At 42.3% G+C, this 19489-nt stretch overlaps 1 protein-coding gene across 1 annotated transcript in view; it reads left to right on the plus strand.

Moving 5' to 3' along the window:
• Positions 1-19489, plus strand: part of TBC1D9 (TBC1 domain family member 9) — a 386514-nt gene that overhangs the window by 303165 nt on the left and 63860 nt on the right. The window contains exons 17-18 of the mRNA XM_085641600.1: positions 8369-8434; positions 14340-14426. Coding sequence (XP_085497726.1) covers positions 8369-8434; positions 14340-14426 — 153 coding nt within the window. The remainder of the gene's footprint in view (positions 1-8368; positions 8435-14339; positions 14427-19489) is intronic.

Genomic DNA, 19489 nt, shown 5'->3' on the forward strand with positions numbered 1-19489 from the left:
CTTTAATGGCCAGCAGAGCCCACAACGGAGGGCTCTAAGGCTGTTAGAACATTCCGCCCGTAGAGAGCAGAATGTTCTAATTTGTAAAACAAAGGCCTCATGCAGCCCTAAGAGATTGAAATCCCCTCAGGCTCCATGAGGCCTTTTGTTCACATCAACAGCTGTGAACAAACATTGGAATGTTGTAGTTCCGGCTCCTACCAGCCATTAGAAGCCCGGAGCACAGCATTGTTTTCAATGGAGCACACAACATTCCAATGTTCTAACACAGAGTAGTTCATACAATGAAGTAAAGTACAAAATAAAGGATAAAAGTGCATAATGTGATATACTGGATCCGCTAATGACCGATACTTGGGCGGCAGTCCCAGCAGAATTATGACAGCGACAACATAGTGCATGATTCACAATAATCAAAAATATCTATGCCGTCAAACTTGCACCCTGGGATCAACAATCTACTAGGGGACAAGGGAAAAAACAAACTGGGACAGACAAATTTCCAACCCTACAAAAAACACAATAGAGTCTGCTGTGAGTTTCAAGAAGGATCGCCCCACCCTGTGTGGAGCAAAAGTGCCCAGTTCGATGGCAGAGAAGGATCCTACGCTAGGTCAGAAAGTGGTTGCATGTGTGCTGGATGTTGGGAGGATGACACTATAAATTTGCGTCTCTGTAGCCAAGCCAAGCCCAAAAATGTTGCCACTGCGCAAGCAAAGAGCGGGTTGGGGTCGGTCCTCAGGATCCTGAGGGCTTCAGCATGTCTCACTATACCCAACCAGGAACAGACTGGTTTTAGCCAGGACAGCCTTAGTGTTGGGTACACAGGACAGGCAAACAAGAAATGGGCAACGGATTCCTTAGAGATTTTGCAAACTGGACACGTTGAAGGCAACACAATGGAAGTTGACCACTTTGTTGTGAACGTAGTGAGGGCTAGGTTTCCAAACCTAAACTGAATGTAGATCTTTCCGTCGGTGGGATCAGTAATGAGGTCTAGATAAGGTTCGTAAAAACTGATGGTATCTATTCTGTTCTTAAATCATCTCCTTGCTACATAGGATGTTTTGTTCTCGGTTCGCCTAGCTATTTTGTGTATTAATATACTGCAGGAGCGTCCAGCCTTGGTCCTGGAGGGCAGGGTCCATGCCATATTTTCAAGACAACCATGTAAACGAGTGTCATTTACATTAATTAAAGACACATTTATTTTACATGGATTGTCAGAATGTATCTGGTCTTTTGGACCTCGGGTGGATATGTCATGTGTATGGTGGAAGTTTGCATTAGCCATTGGCAAATTAAATTTGCTTGCCTGCAAGTGTGTTTTGGGACATTTACTGAACTGCTAAGGTGAACATTCTAGCCCATGGCATCTAGACCTGGAAGCAAGATAGAGGTTTACTGAACTGGTAGAATTGTTCTTGCTTTTTTTTTCTTCGCCTTCACAGTCAAATGTTCAACCTGTAGGTGATGCAGCTGGATCCAGTCAAATGCCTTGTAGCAGATCAGCTCGAGTGTCCGTCAGGGGCATGCACTCCAATGTTTGCGTCAGAGCCTTGGTGAGATACTACTGCACAGGAGGCACAGCCAGGGCCAACTAATGATCCCATCACTGACATTGTACGCTGCTTAAAAGTTTTATTAGGCAGTGATAAAAATGTGACGGGACAAATGTCTAATAATATCACCTTACCCTTCTGAAAAGACCTTACTGTTGAGATCGGTGCACATTTCATTATTGTTTTGCAGCTGAAGGAGCTGCTGTTGTCATTTCCTGTCTATTATTCCAATTACATATTCAGCATTGAGCTTACTAAAGAGTCTGGAGGCACAAACTGGGAACATTGCTGACCGGCAGTAGTGGAGCCAGGATACCATGGACCCTGGTGCAAGCAATGAAAATGGCCCCTTTGACTTTTGTAGGGATTAGGGAACACAGCTATTGTCATGGTTCAATGGGCTTCTCTGGGCTCCCGGTGCCACTGCACCTGCTACACCAATGGCAGCTACGCCCCTGCCGACACGCACTTTGGAACCTACGAGTGAATGGATAAATCTCTGCACACTTCCATGAAAACAAATAAGTCGGGCAAGCATTCCTGATTAAACCTTATATCCACATGCATTTTAACTAGACTTCCTAAAAAATTGTAGCATATAAGAATGGTGAGAGGGGCCCGAGTTTACTTGCCATTGCACAAAATGAGCAAACTGAGGGTTTTCAGACTGAAAAAAGAGTGCCTCTGTGCAGGAAAGAATGTAGACTGTTTCACTGTAGGGACTGTCGAGTGCCTTGCTTCTACAGGTGGAGTTGATTTACTGGTCATACCAACCAATTAATTAAATTGGGGCCCTACTGCATCACTCAGCCCTTTCTTCTTGCTCCTTCCGTTCCTCCAGGCATGTAATTTTCCCCTCAGTGGTGTGTTGCTCGCGCCCCCTCTCTATCGATCACATTCAACATCTCCTTCCAGTGTGTTGAGCGTGTGTGTCCAGGTAAAGAGCTTAAACTTTAAGGGTGACATTCTCTGGGGACTTCCCTGTTTGAGTCATTTAGCACTGGAACACCCTACATCCTTCTGTGCCCCCACCACCCCATCTACCCTTCCTATTCATTCCTTGCACAGAATCATGATTGCACCCTCTGTCTTTGATCGCTCTAACGCCATCCACACTGCGGGTGGCTACCACCGCTCCTGTATAACGCTCAGAGGCCATGTATCCAAAGCTCAGAGGCCCATTCATATTTGAATGGACTTCGAGCAGCAGCGGCACCCCCCTCCCCTCCAGCGCCTTGAGACCCTCACGGGTAAGTAGTGCGCTCTATAAATACTATGATTGATTGATTGAAGGTCATACTGTGGCTGATTGCATAATGTCATTTCCTTCGCTGCACCTGGTGGGCTTTATATAGAATACTCTCGTTGCTTATCCGCCAACCTCTGCTTGCGATTCTAGCGCTCCTGGGTGGACGGTATATTGAATCCTCTGGTTGCTTACCCATGCCACGAAGACTGAGGACTCTCTGGACCGGGGAACCCTGAAAAGTCTTGTCTGGTGGCTCCAGGGTTTGGATTTATCTTTCTCCTGGGTGGAGTCCAGATAGTACTCCCTGGAGGCGTGACTGTGCCTCCACGGTTCAGGCATCTTTTACTCCTGGGAAGACCCACTGAGCCCCATTATTGGTGGCTCCAGGAACACGATGCACAGCAACCTAAAGATGAGAGCTATCCATCCGCTTGCACGACTGCACGCATTGTCGCCCTCTCTGCCACACTTGCAAGCCCTGTATGTTCGTGGTGAGCCCTCGGTATGTCTTGAAACGGACAGCACAGGCGCTTTCTAGTAGGCGAGACCTAAAAAAAAAAGAGGCCTTCTTTTATCTGCACTATGGAATCATATCATCCTACAAGTACATTTTATTTAATTGAGATATGCTCTGCTTGCAAAACTTTTTCCATTATTTGTTCCAAACATATCGGATATATAAATGACTTATACCCACATATGCAACTTTTAAAATAATAAATCGGCGAGCTAAAGTCACCAGTGAGAAAACGCAGTCACTAAAGTAACCTAATGTGAAAACCACGATTGAAAGTAGGCCACGTGCCGTCCACTCAGAGGGTTCACGCGATTTAAAGAATTTCACGCTGGTCAAGTAGCTGGAATAATAACCATCAACAAACGGAACTTGTTGTAAGAAAATGGATTGAGCGCCCTCTCGTGGAGAAGTGAGTATAGTAGCTTGGATTCGAGGCATGGCATCCGAATGAGTTCGTCACACGTTTCGAAAAGTTATTGTTTTCGACAGACACATATTTCACCGAACCAGGAGTAGGGTGACCAACTGGCATGGGTGCGAATTCAGGACAGTGAGTGTAAAAATGCAGGACAAAGGGTCAAAATCAGGACAAAAATTCAGGACAGAAGGTCAGAGTTCAGGACAAAGATTCGGGACAAAAGGTACATTTTACAGACACATCAGAGGAGGACGCGCAATATTACATAAGTAAACAGGTAACCAACCCAAGCACAAGTCGAAATAAGTTCATATTACCTTGCACTGCATCTGTTGTGCGCCGAGTGAAACTTAAAATACCTGCGATGCATATTGGATGCACCTGGGTAACACGCGCCACATTGAAACCTCCACCCACCCCAGAGCTTGGCCCCTGGTGAGGTGACAGGAGCCCATAAAAGCAGTTTGCCATGCCCTGGGCTCTGGCAGGAGGAGGCCCAGCAAATGCTGTCACTGACCCATTATCACTCTGTATGTGATAATGAGGCCGACATACAGAACGATATTGGGCCGATAATCGATAAAAGCCTCTGCCAGGTCGGGGAGAGGATGCTGCAGGCCACTGATCACAGAAGGAGCACGAGCTGGCCCTGCAGTGAGCGTTACAGGACTCTCAGGGTGCTTGCAGGGGGCAGCTCGCTCTAAAGTCCCAAATTACAGACAAAAGGCGTCCATGAAAGAATTTCCTCACAGACAACGGAAAAAAGGCCCAAATTACAGACCGTCTGTGAAATTTACGGATGGTTGGCCACCCTAACAGGGAGGTCCTCTTTTAGTTTTAACCAGAAAGTCGTCTTTTTTTGGTGCTTCACTTTGGAAACTGCACATCCCGAAATAAATTTCAACGGGAAGGCGTGAATGCTTCCGGCAACAGGTTCGAGTACATTTTGGTCTTAAAACCATTGTGTACTGGACCACGCCTTAAGCTAATGAGTGTGGAAAACTAACTAGCACACTCACTTTTATATCACCTTTTCGGAAAAGTGCTACGTTATTTTTGGTCACTGTGATTTTATCATTGGCTTTAGGGACATAAATCGACTTAATAGAATGTGTTGCTCATTGATCAAGTCCCATCCGCCTTGTTTGAGGGGTGCTCAAAGTTTGGGTTCCCCTACAGTGTTCTGACTATTTCAGAACAACGTTCGCACATAACTAGTCGCGAGGTTTACTGGTAACGCACTATTGTGGGCTCTATTAGTCGCTTTTCTGTTACATGTGATCCTCTTTCGTGTCTGGTGTGTCAACTGTGCAAAGCTCAATAAATGATTGTCATTACCAAAAGGGTTTAGTGTACTGTAGGTTTATCACCCCCAGGAAACAAGCCCTATAGAATAAGTGGAAGAGGGATAATTAGCATAGTTAATGACGTCACAGAAGGAGGCATAGCAGCCTCATTAAATAGCAACCAAAAGGTTAATGGGTGGGTCCCTCTTCAGAAAATGAAGAACTTTCAAAGGGACTAAAGACACCCTGTGAAGCCACATTGAGGGGCAAGCTTTAGCATACAGTGATTAAACCCAGTTCATTAGTGTCAATTTCTTAAAGCCTAATCAATAAACTCTTAAGGCTCACAATTGACAGAATCTTGTCAATATCATCTTCATTTTGGTACCAGGGGTTCTCTGGTGGACTATGGACTTCAGTCACATCCACAGCTACATTTTCCCCACTTCCCATTTACAAGATCAGTGACTGTTCTAGTTCCAGGCCCCTGACCTGGAGGCGCATCAGAAAAGTAATTGAAAGCAATGCAGCTTTACAGTCCACTTTCTATTCACGCTGCATTAAATGCAACTACTAGCGCAGTGAAAAGTCTGGTAATGGAGGTCAGCTCAGAGAACCACTTTTAATAAACCACTGCACATTCACTATTCTGTACATATATATAAGCTCGCATTTTGTGGTTTCATAGAGATGGTATTTGCTAACAAACTTTTGCCACTTGTGATCAGGTCCTATGGAGGATGAAAGGAGGAGGCACGTGAATAGCACCAATATCGCCCCTTTTTAACATTTACAAATATTAGAAATGACCAGCTCATTTGGACCTTTTACTTGTGGCTGCAGGTTTTGAGGGAGGGTGAGAAAACAACCAGTGCACACAAGTTTATGCTTATTGCTATCCACGCATGGTTAAAACCAGCGCTTTGATTTATTAATAGTTTATTTTAAACAACTCGTGTTTAGGTCGAGCCTGGGCAGGGCATGCTCTGCTCTGCGAGGCATGCTGTATTCAGGTATGGACTTGAAGCTCCGCCCATATTTTTCATTGGCTTGTGTCATTGTCCACTGTAAACTGTGGCTTTTCAAGGATCAATGGGCTTAGTAGTCCCTCCTTAATACTGCCTTGCCTGATTTTGTAACCTCCCATGAGGACATCCACAGTTAACTACCCTCTCATCCACCTTATCCCTCCCACAAACACATGCTTTTAACTTGAAGTTTTTCCTCCATTCCTACACTTTTTCCTCAATTCCTACACTCACTCCACCAGGATTTCTTTTTTTATAACCTCTGTAATTTTAGTGAGCAGGTGCTCCTGACCAGCACTCCCAGTCAGAAAATTGTTTAACCAGCAGTGATGGGGGATAATGTGAAAACTGTGTGAGCTGATTGAGAAGATAACTAGTGGAAGTCCACATCTGCAGAAAAAGAACCCAAAACCTGTGAGAGCATCTGCTACCAGGTGCAAGGAAATATGCCAGAAACTGCTCGAAAAGGTTTCAAATAGGTGGATGTGAAAGAAAAAAAAGATATATTCCAATTATTCGGATTTTTGCAAAGAGTGTTAACAGATCGTGTAACTAAGATCGCACGCCTTTCAAACCAATCATACAAGGTCTAATGCTATGCAAATTCCAGCTAACCGAACAAAATGAGAATCTTGTTTCGTTGCTAGGTAGACTGGAGTGCTTCATGCTTCCTACATGGTATTAATGTGGGTTGGGAGATTTTCAGAAAAGTTGTTTGATTTGACAGTTTTTTGTTTTTGTTTCAGCAGCTTTAAGGATGAGGAGGCTGCCCTTTGTGTTCCAAAATGTGGATTCTTTAGCTGGGAAGTATTTTTTGGGGTGGGCATCTGTATTTGTAGCATTTAACTAGCATTTCAGCTGCTTCTAAAATAAAGAATGCTGCATTGTTCTTTGAGTAGTCAGTGGCCCTACCAAAAATACCGCTTCAAAACCATTGGGTCAGCATTTTCCCTTGCTTTTAAATACAGGGGAAAAGCAATCAAACAAATACCTTTTGAAAATATGTTAAAGTTGTGGAACAAGTTTTACAAAGGAGGAGTAGACCTGCTTTAATTTAAAAGCAATTGAAATGCAAAAAAAACTGCTAAAACGGTCACACATTCATTTTCTTTTTGCTTTACAGAAAGTACGTTTAGGAATTGCATGACATTGGAGTATATTTTAAAACATAGACCGAACAAATTCTTTAAAAATAGAAGAAGCACATGTTGGATAACTATTTTTAGGGAACAAAATCTCCAAAGAACAGGGGTCATCCTTGTTGAGTAAAGAAAACATTGTTGCTCGATAGCTATTTTTCTGATACCAAAATCTACTTGGAAGAAAAAACTAGGCAAGTACAGTTATTTTAGAAGCAGACAAAATACCAATTAACAAAATGTTGCTACTGATAAAAAAAAGGCATTTTAAAAGCGATATTTATAACATTGGATCTATTGGTGGAAAGAATTGCAAGGCCACCAAGTTTATTTTAGATGTGGTGCAATTTCAAAAGGAAGTTTCATACCGGGCTATAATCCTTTTCTGAAATTGTTTAATGAGATGAGGATGGGAGTTTTCTGCAATACAATAAGAGGGATTGTAGCGCATATACCTGTGACTTACAGTAAGTAGGCTGTCTTCAGAGAGAAGAGGCGTTTAGACGATGGCAAGTAGGGTGAGGTTAATTTAAACTACAAGAGAGAGGTAGCAATCTGAAGTTTTATGCCAAGGGCAACTTTCATGGTAATACAGATTGCATGCAATCATAGGATGCAAAACCCTAGAAAGAAATAACATTATTTGCATGATAGATAATTCTTTAGTAGGTACTTTTGATAAGCATTAGAAACAGGCAAACTGTCTATTCCCTGCAAGGCTATTGCTAGACCAGCTGAAAATGGAAAGCTGATCAACTCAAAGGCTGGAAGAATAAAGTAATGGCTAGAAGAAATAGCAAGAGGACCAGGGTGCACTCAGAGGCAGCAGTAACCTCACGATCATAGCAATGTGAGAGAGTGTACGGAATAAAGAATGCAAACACTGAAAATGAGATTCTGCAAATGCTTGAAAACGAGAACCTGCACACGCTGAATCTGATGTTCCCCCTTAAAGTTTGGCTCACAGTATTAATTACGAAGCGGGAGTGGGATCCATTTTGGATGCTCCTGGTTGTGGCATGGCAGGCGATGGGGGGTGAGGATATCTTCCCACACAATAGTCGTGTATTGCCTGAATTCCTGTGGCTGATGACTCCACACATGCAAAGAATCAGATGCCAAAATTTCCGCTGCAAACACTGCAAGTCTTGGGTTTTGTTTCCATTTAGGTGCTGCGTGTCATGGAGACCTTACTGAGAAACTGAAGCTACTGTACAAAATGCACGTATTACCAGGTATGTACCCACCCTTCTCCCCCACAAGCCAGGTACGATAAGTATGCAGTGTCGGGCTTCATAATATCTTTGTATTGTTGTGAATGATGTTCGAGGTTCATGTGGAATAGAACAGTCTCTCAAGCATCATAAACAATCTCCTTTCCAAATAGCAGATGGTCTTTACTGGATTTATTTAATAATTGATGGATTTCTGTACATCTGCCAATCTGCTATGGAAAAAAGTCCTGTTGTTCCCAGTTCTGTCTTTGAACTGCCTGTTGGTGCCTAACCGTGTCTACCCACACACTCTTATGTTGCATCGAAATGCAATAATAAGAAGGCCCATAAATAATTACCACACCATATTTGATTTTGTGCAGTCCATATGGAACAGGTGTAGGTTTAACAGCTGTATGGATATAAAGGGATTCATCCCAAGTTACACAGTTGGGTTAAGTATGGGAGCCATTATTAGTACCTCAGCCAACACCCTGCACCAGAATACAGGGCAGGCCCTTTTACAGCAGTGGCCTGTACTGAAGTTTAACCTTTATACTCAAGTTTCCAGTGCCATAACATCTGCATCAGAGGGTCATAAATAACCCCATACTGCTCTTCCCCACAAAAGTATACCAATCCCATATTTTACTCTTGCAGGATTGAATGGGACACCAGTGTGCCAAGATTGGGTGGCATATAAGCTGGTGTTTTATTTTTAGCATGAAGTAGGTAGATTGAGTCAGCTGGCATGCCCAAAGGAATTACTTGTGAGCATCGCCCTGTGGCTGATCCGGTAGTGTTTTCAGTTGTTTTTAGGACCTCCAATAACTTTGACTTGATGGGCTCTAGTTTATGTATTTTGCCTGGAATTTTTTACCATTTGTTTTTAGATTTTAAGTAGTGTTTTGCTACCTCTTACATGTGTTTTGCTGTTTGTTTGACCCTAAGCATAAAGTCCACCCTCTGATTATCAATGTACTCCCAGAGCATTCTCCCATGGCTGTTGAAGGCACAGTGGTCGTCCCCTTACTGGTTTTGCAAGAAACTTGTAGGGTGGAAAAAGCATGGTGGAACTCAATCCACCCCTAGGTGCATCGACCAACTCAGGGAAGTTAAGTTTGCATGTAAAAGGGTTGAAAGGAAATGGGGTATAGAATACCTAGACCAAGAGAAAACACACCATAAATTAGCATTAAGGAATTATAAAGATCTGCTAAAAATGGTAAAGGGAGAGTATTTTGCCAAACATATAATATAAGCTCCAAATATGGCAAAAAAGGTGTTCTCCGTTGTAAAAACTTTACAATCCCTGGATTGCTCCACACAAAGAATTGTACCATCGCAAGAGCTGTGTAATGCGATTAGTTCATTTTTCGAGAACAAAATAATGACGCATTGTAAATAACTTACAAATGACACAGTAAGTCCGCTACCACCTGAACACAGCCTGAATCTAGAATCCACCATACAGGAGGAGAATAACAGGATTCAAAAGCTTGAGTTCATCCCTCCAATTAGAGAAGAGTTTCTGGAGTTGGTTCCCTAAGTAAGGCTTCATTTAGTTTCTATAAATCTCTATCTTTCCTTTTTGTTTCTTTCACTTTAAGGAGAATGTTATAGGACCATGATCAGATAGTCAGGGGACCTTGTTCAGCCTGTTCTACGTGGGTGAGTGTGTGTTTGTCTGTGAGCTTGTGAATCGCACACTGCTGAAGAGTGTGAGGAATCTAACTGTAATTGAGTGCTTGCGTCACCACACGAGGCCAATGCCTTTTAGCCATTCTTTTCACTTGCCTGAAATTGCTGCCATCCTCCAAACCTACTTTGGGGTTTATCTTTTCTCTGTTCCATCACAAAAACCAAGTTGCCTCCTACAATTAGTGAACCATTTGAGGATCATATTTAGTGCTGTGTGGAGAAAGGTTTTTCATCCTGTATTAGATGCATAGGTGAACTCTAACGTCAGGGACATCCGTCTGTGTGTCACTTGTATCCATCTTGCTTCTTTGAATCGCTTTTGTTTCTCTCCCATGAATTGAAAGCTTTTTGTGGTAAGATGCTTACTCCTGCAAACGTTATCCCAGCGTAAGAGAGGTATTGCTTCAGGAATTGTTTCAATTGGCCGATCTGCTTCCAACAGATGTGTCTCCAACGGGTAGTGTATGTTCATTCACATTAAGAAGAGCTCATGAAGTAGCCCTTCCTTTTTGTGAGCACATTAAGTCCCTGAACATTTCATGTTGTGATCTTGAAAGTGTTCCTCGTGCATGGGTTTGTGTTGTAGCTCCTCCTACCATTATAGCAGCTTGTTATAGTGTCTTGGGGCAATATGATCTCTCTGCTTCGTGAATCAGGCTTTCCTCTCTATTTGCCCCCAGCCCTCTTTTAACTGATCCTAACTGAATAAATCTATGACAAAACTTTGTATTCCTTTGGGACTCCTTGTCTACCCACCCCCTTTGATAGTTAATGTACCATGTCTTGATAACAATGGGGTCTCAGATTCCTTTCACCTCCCTCTACCCCGACCACCCCCATCTTAATGTCTTTATAGGCTCCTTAGAGTTTTGGACTTCAGCATAGTAGCCTATTTTAACCAGTTGTAGCTGCCCAGCTGAGAGCTAGCGAGTAGGTCTAGTGGTCATCTGGTACTACCTCTTCAGTCTCTTCTGTGTCCCTGTTGATGTCTGTAGTTTCTTGATGGCATCAAGGTGTGTCTGCTGGTTTTGGGCTTGTCTGAGCCTATATTGGTGTGTCGGTACAGATTACTTTTCCAGTATGGGCCCTGAAGTTCTTCAGGACACTCTGGTTGTAGCTCTGTCTTCTGTCTGGGTGGGCTTGAGAATTTGGATGATACATGATTTTATTTTCGTGTTTAGGTCAACCATTGATTGCACTTCTTGGCAAAAGACAAGGGAAAGGGAGGCCTCCTTCTGTACTTTATTCCGGGGGACCTCCTTCTGTACTTTATTCCGGGGGACCTCCTTCTGTACTTTATTCCGGGGGACCTCCTTCTGTACTTTATTCTGGGAGACATCTTTCTGTACTTTATTTTGGGGGGCCTCCTTCTGTACTGTATTTCATTCTTTCTCAGATAGTCTGTCACTGGCTTAAGCAGTTTCCTTTTCTGTACCGTTCTTACTAACAAATCTTGGACTATTTGCATGGAATTCCCTTTTTATCTTATCATCTCTACACCTCTGATGATGTTCATTACCTTTTCTTTTCTTCATAGTTACGCAGGCTGGCAACAAAGTCTGAGGGTGCATTTCATTATATCTGTAAGTGTCTTACCCTATGTTTCCTGTCTATTTTGACAAGAGCCCATCTTGGAGTTGCACAGTGCTTGGTACATACATCTTGGACATATTTCCTAATGTCCCTGCTCTTCTCTTTTAGTATGACCGCCCTCAAATTGGACAATGATTCCATGAAGACTTGTCTTCCAGGTATTCTTGCTTCTCCTGCACCCAGATTTGCTATTGCTCCAGGTAGAAATTTCTTGCTCTGGGTTGATTGTGGTCTAGCCACTTCTGTCTTCTACGAATCTCACTTTTTCTCCTAGGTCTGTATCATCTTTTTTGTTTAATGTCTTCCAGACTTTGTTTCAGTTCCTTCCTTCTCACATTACAATGCCCTCAGCAACCTGGTTCCACCTACCAGTACGGCATTACCCGGCTCTTCCGGGCATCCCACCTGGGATTTGAGACTGCTTTTTTTCTTATTCAATGTATCGGCTTGTTCTTATCCCAGATGTATCCAGGTATTGAGGCTGCTTGTTTTCCCTATATATTGTTTCTACCTGTCTTTATCCCAATGGCTCCCTCCCCTCCTAAGTCTTTTGTATACCACCTGTCAATCCTGTAAAGCGCTCTGATACCTTCACCGGTATGGTTCGCGCTCTATAAAACACTAAAATAAATAAATAAATACATTCTTAACACCACTTAGTTCATCATTTAGGTCCTGGAAGAATAGCTTAATAAATAATTTTTGGAACTGTCTCGTCTTCTTTCTCGGGAGTGGAGATTCCTTCATTACTCTTATCGGACACTTTGTCAGGGACATCCCCTTCTTTTTGTTTTAGGCCTTTCTTTGCAGGAAACAATTAATGTTTTGCTCCCCCCCCCAACCCCTGTACCAGCTATTGTACTGACCCCCAAGCCACTTGGGTGTTGAGTGCACAAACTGTTCAGGCCTCCATGTCACTTGTTTACTCGCAAGGAGGTTTCTGTGACTGATGGGGATGCTGGATCGCGTTATTCGCGCCTTCAGGTAATAGTAGCTGTTTGGACAACACCTGCCCAACTGTCTGTGAGCTTAATGGCCCCTCTTTCTGTGCCTAGGACATGTGTTCGGCCTTCAGCCTTTGTTATGCTTTGGGTGCAAGTTTCTAATGTTTCGCCCTCTGGCTCTTGTACTGATAATTGCTTTCAAAAGGCTTGAAGGATCATGTCTTCTGATCTATGTTTCTGGTAGCTGCTCGCGAGCGTCTTAGAGTACGGAGGTCATTCCTCATTGCTTATTGTGCATCAGAGACCCCAATGGAACTGCTTGCTTCTTCTGAAACTGCTGCTTGCTTTTAGTTGGTGAGTGTTGTGTGCATGCAGTCTCCTTCATTGGATTGGTTTGTGAACTAATTCCTCCCAGCTGGTTCAGTGTCTTCTTTCCCTGTGTGCTGGCGGCGGTTGCTCTTTGGTTCTTCTTTTCAACCTGAACCACTGACTCCATTTTGTTGTTCATGCAGCGCTCTAGGCCTTGGCTTGGTCGGTCTGTGCAGTAGTGTCACTCCTGTGTGTCTTCATGTTTGCCTGTTACCGGGACCTCCCCTTTACATTGCACAAATGCTATTGTTTCCCACATGTGGGACCTTATTCTTTGTCATGCTTTTGGAGTGGCTGGAATGGCGCACTTGGTCTAGGCGTCCACTACCATCTTGCATTGTTATCGCAGTTGACTAGGGTTTGCTGTAAGTGAAGTTAGCAGCAATAAAACAGGCCTATGCAGCTGGTTAATTACTGTTTGTGATTATGACTGCTGCATCTCTAAAGCGACTGTCATACTCCCACTTGTATGCTGCTGAGTATCAGTGTGACTCTTCTTCTGCGGAAGCCTGGCAAACCCTTCAAGGTCTCCACTGTGAGCAGTGAGGAGCCATGTGTCAAAATCCATCCTGCTCCTGGTGCCTTCTTTCTCCCCATGACTGCTGGCAAAGCACATCACCACAATTAAGGCCTTTGGTGACTCCATTTGTTGCAGTTTGGTAATATCACCACTGGCTCCATAATGCCAGATTATTGGATTTACTAAAGTGCGTGGGTTATGGCCAATGCACATTGTTGAAGCAATCAGTGAGGATATGTTTGTGGCCCTGCAGATTCAGTACAAGATGGTGCGCATCCCCATATGGGACTCTTTTACTAATGGTGCTACTGGAAGAAGTTGATTACCACAGGCAACAGCAGTAGACCCTAATGAATGACTTTTGCTACTGATTGAATTGGTAGGCAAAGCATGAGATTCAATTTAGCTTTCATTTGAATACAGCAATTAATATTGAGTGGTGTAGAATGACGGGGCGTTCTGTTTTAAGGACCCGGTGATGTCAGCTAAGAGCACTGACCTAAGGGAATATATGAATTTGCCAAATATCACATTTTGAGTTCTTCGTGATGACTTGGTACAGTTTGTGCGCTGGCTTTCTCTGCATTAATGACTTTCCTGCATAAAGTAAATGTACAACATACTGCACTAACTATATGAATCTGTACAATTCGATTTTGGAACAGTCAGCTTTCTGTCTGACGAATTTGTGAATGTTTTCGTCTGCCAGCTAAATTATTTAGTGTAATATATTACCCTCATTGAATATATACAGTTGCTGTAAATTAATGACCTTATCTTTCTTCTTGACACCATTCAGAACTATGCCAAGACCAAGAGGAGCCCGATTCTGCTTTTGAGGCAACACAGTACTTTTTCGAGGATATCACACCAGACTGTACACATGGTGAGTGCCTGCATTATATACCATAATCTTTTATATTCCATCATTCGGCCAGCTACAATGCTTCTGCTCGCTTGGGGAAGGGTTAGAAGAGGGTAGGTTGAAGATTGCCCCTGTTTCTTAAGAAAGCCGACTAGTATGTATGCAAGAAAGTGTCAAGCTTGTGTGTCCTGCAAGCTAATCAGAGAAAGAGAGTGGATCCCCAAGGCCATTGGAAACTCTCTATTCCGCTTTGTTCCTATTGACATATCTAGAATAAATGAGAGCAGGTACTGTTTGCTCACAGTAAAACATACACTACCAGCAGCACGTTCAGTGGTTGAGTAAAGGACCACTCTAAGACGTGTTCACGTGGCAGGTATAAGCACCGGCTGTGTCTCGCACATTGGTTATCGACTATAGGAAACACGTGCTCTTAGGTGTGTAGAATGAATGCAAACAGTGACATGGTGCTTGACATCATTCATGATCTTTCTGATGACATCACTCCTGGGTATCGCATCTGATACTGTCATCCAAAACATTACTCATGACATCACACTAGGCATTGTAAATGTTCACATGAATAACATTACCAATAGCATGGCATCACAGTTTACCACTTGGTCTTGCATTATTTCTCAAGTTGTCTTTTATAGCATTACATATTTCATTGATTGACCATACCATTACCTGGGTATTATAATGAGAAATCTATTGAAAGCACCCTATTGTTCACATCCCATAAATGTATGCAATATTACTATTCTGATGTATGAGTGCATAAATGTTTAGTAATCAGTAGAAAACATCTATGTATGTTTTAAGTCCCTAGTTCCGGGTTCTCCAAAGCCGGTCTTGGAGGGCCAGATCCATGCCAGATTATTAAGAAAATTACATTTAACTAAATGGGTATATGCTAAAATCTGGGATGGATCGGCCTTCCAGTACTGACTTTGGAGTACCCTGCCCTAGATATTTGGTGTATGTAAGTAGAACTTGTATATCTGAAGAGTGTGTTTGGAGAATATGGTTTGCACAGGTAATTTATTTAATGAATGCTTTTCTGGGATGACAGCCTCAAAGCGCATGGATTTTATTAGTTGAAGTGAAAGATACTTGCATACTGGCAATGTGTATGCAGAGTTCATGCTGGTCAGCAATATGGTTAAATGGAACATGGGTGTTGACAGTGTGTGAATGTGGCATATTAAGTCATCTAGTGTCTTCAGAAAATGCATGGCGTCAGCGTGAAATTGATTATGATTTAGTACTACAATTTTGACTATACTACGCCACGGTCTGGGGTGTGTACAGGGCTTGTCTGCACCCGGGACTATGTATTGGGTGTGCATGGATAGTAGAGATATTTGTATGGTTGAAATGGCACAGTTCTGTCTCAGATTGCTAATTACAGTCCAGGGGGTTAAGCACTTATTTGATAATTTAATACAGTTGATGTGACAGTACAAGCCTGGTGCCTCACCACACCAACTATGAGTTATATTGGGAAGTGCTTTCACGTATTTGTGCTGTACCTGTACAGACAAAAACGACTTTTAGGGTTCCTAAACTTTGGTTATCTGTCTTCATAACCTGTAACACCTTTTCAAGCTTGCAAAATTATAAATATATTTTTCAAAATGTGTTTGTTGGTTATTAGTTCAGCATCCAAGAGGCAGATATTTGACTATGAGAGAGGTTTTTTTATTTCATTAATATATTTAGGACAATTGTTATATTTAGAGCAGACTTATGTTTTCCTTCTTTATCATGGAATTGAAGTTGAGATCCCACCATAGACCTTCAAATGTATGAGATATCTCCACTGGTCTTGGGTGTATATCTCCACTTCCTCCAGATCTTTTCAGACTTGACTTAGTACTTTGTGCTATTATAGACCATCTGTTTCAAAGCAGTAGTAGTTTCTTTATTGTTTCAGCTAAAAGGCCTCAAAATAGGCAAAACACTTACAATACCTATAAACAAAAAAAGCACAACATTCTTATTAATTAATCTAAATCAAATCATAAATTTGACAATTGGGAGAAGCAAAAATAAAAAGGAGAAATTGACGGCTTATGATAAATGCAGATTTCATCATGGCATACAACGACTAAACAACAAACCATGGGCCTAATTTAGAGTTTGGCGGATAGAATTCTTCGTCATAAATGGGACTGGGATCCTGTCCACTATATTACAAGTGCCATAGGGTATAATGCACTTGTAATACAGTTGTCGGATATTAGTTACGTTTATGATGGAGTACTCCATACGCTCAACTCTAAATCGGGCCCCAGGTGTTTGCAACCGAGCAGCCATATGTCCAGGGAGGCTGTGGGAAAAATAAGAGCAGTGTCTGTCCTGTGTCATAAAGCCGTGGGTTCTTTATAATTCTTAATCTCATAACACCTAAACAAGGGCAACAATGACCTCCTTCACTGCCTTCTTGTTTGATAACCCTCTCTAACCCTACTCACATTTGCAGTTCCTTTGGTTACTCCCCTGAGGATTCCACTTTACATGTAGGTGCGTATTATAAGTATGCCAAGCCTAAACCTGACTTACGTTTGACCCAACTCAAGGGAAATCGCATCAAGATATGACTCATAACCTGTGTTCATCTTAATGGATATATACCCTGAAATTGAGCGTTCCCTTTTGATAATTTGTAGTTATAGTTCATGCCTGCTATACCAGTAACTATCTCTAATCTTCTTAGCTGTAAATGAGTCTACAAGCGTTTGATTTCCCCCATAGTTCCCCTAATCCAATTCTCTGCAGGATTTTCACAATGTGGGCTAACTGTTTGCACCTCCTAGAATTGTACATGCAAGTTACAATGCAAAGGGCCCTTGTATATGTTTCTTCTTGGGGATTACCATGTATTCTATTCCACATCATGATAGGTCACAGGGCAAGTCTTTCAGCTTTACAGCTCGGACCAAGCTCAAATCTTAATGCTCCTAACAGGGTTTCTGAGCCCAGTACTTAAAGGGATCTCAAAAATCAGTACTCTTGTCTTTGAATATGGGTGGATTTAATGTACCCTACACTTTGGTTCACTCAATAGAAGTTCCAACCACTTTCACTATTTAGGCCTCAATTGCTGAGGATAAGGGGTCGCGACCAAGTTTATTCTTGCACCCTAAGATCACATTAGCATTCTGGCTCAGAGTGCTCACCTCTGTTTTCCTCTGTTCGGTCCAGGATAGGCTATGGCCTATTCTGGCACCCAGTTAATCAAAACAACTTACAATCTCAAGCTGAGCACCCTTTACAAAAAATAAATGTTTCAAGGGATGTATTTGCTTTCTTGGCCATGTATTTTGGTTTTATTGAAATCAATTGCTAAATTCCTTTCTAGACAATACAATCAAAGTACCTTAAGAGATAATTTGTCACTAGCTCTGTTTGAGAACAGTAGTACTGCATCATTTGTGGGCCAAAGTAAGGCAATTTTATTCTATCCTAATTTGGCTGAATCAAATTTCAAGCTACCAAGATAGCGATCAATAGTGTTAATAAATACAATAACCAACAAAGGAGTCAATACACCGATGTGTTGAAGCTCCAGATCATGTTCTAAATTCTTTGGTGCTCTCATTTAACAACCCATATCTGACCTTTGCTGGTGTATGTTCTTATAGTTGCTGCACAGCAACGACCATCCATTCGGGCATCCCTGATGTCTTAAAGAAAGCCAAAGCTGGAAGTGAGCTACAGAGTTGAAGCCTGAGAGTGATGAATTTTATATACAAGGGCATAATTTTGAGATTACGGTACTTTGAACAAATCATGTGTAAACTAAAAGCCTGTTCGATAGTCCATTCCTCATGCCTTTCCTGAAAGTTACCTGTGCAGTGCACATTGCTCTCTACCTACTCATGTATACAATTTAACTGCCCTTTGCCATATATATTCCCTGCCCCATTGTCCCATAGTTCGGAGGACTTAACCAAGGTCCACTTTGGTAAATGCTTATGATTGCGGCTGATGTCCGGGAACCCTTTTCATAAAACTATTTAAAAACTGAAGCAAACTATTGGGCCTACATGCTTACATCAGCTTATATGGATCACAAAGAATCTTATGTGGATGTGGTCCCTTCTTGGGTTTTAGTCAACAGTTGCTTCTTCAAACTTGGGAGAAGGTAATAATCAGGGCTGGGCTAGCAGTTCTGCCATCCTTCTTTCCAATACATATTCTGCCTAGGTACCAGCTAGCAAACTGTCAGGCAGGCGGAATTGACTAAAGCACTTTGCCCACTCTAAAACTCTGAGACCTGTCTTTGACCCGATTTATCCTGCCCAAGTAAATCCAAGTCATGATTTCCCCAGATTGGTGGCTGTCCCTATTCTGGGCTGGTTTTTTTCCAGTACGTTCAAGCTCTATGTTGCATCTGCTTCTCTTTAGCACTGATCTTTGTTTAGGGATGTAGGGCCATTCTGGGCAACATTTGTGTGACCCCAGTCCTCTATTTATCAGTGCCTTCCTAGACTAACATTCACCTCCAAACTACTCACTCTTGTGGTTATTAGGGACCTCGGAACAGTGTATAGAATGTTAGGGGTGTCACAAAAAAGTAAGCAATATTATCATTCCAACTGTGCAAGGCGTGGATCAGAGCTAGATGGGAGGAATGCACTTGTACTTTTTCTTTTATTGTACTTTCACCATTCTATAAATTGTGGAACATAATATTCATATTTGCATCACATTGGGTTTTGATTATTTAGGGCAGCAAGCTCTGAAGCAGTTACCAAATGCTCCATTATCACTCAATCACATTTAGGTAGTTGAAGTACCAATTGTGTTATAAGAGCCTTGGGCTGTATCTCTTTCCTGCTGTGAAAGCACAACTTGCCCGTACATCAAAGCGGATAGGGTCATTGAAAAGGTGAAGTCCTCTATACACCGTCAAAACAATGTGGCCCCATCATGCTATATTTTGCCCTTTTGATATCTGCACATGGAATCCCACAGTCGGCCTCTTTGACAATGATCTCTTCACCTTGTATACCATTTATCATTTACCGGGCTAACATTAAAATCAACGCATACTCTAATGAGATAACTATCAC

The sequence above is a fragment of the Triturus cristatus genome, chromosome 2_2 (assembly GCF_964204655.1).
Source record: "Triturus cristatus chromosome 2_2, aTriCri1.1, whole genome shotgun sequence".
Classification (NCBI taxonomy): domain Eukaryota; kingdom Metazoa; phylum Chordata; class Amphibia; order Caudata; family Salamandridae; genus Triturus; species Triturus cristatus.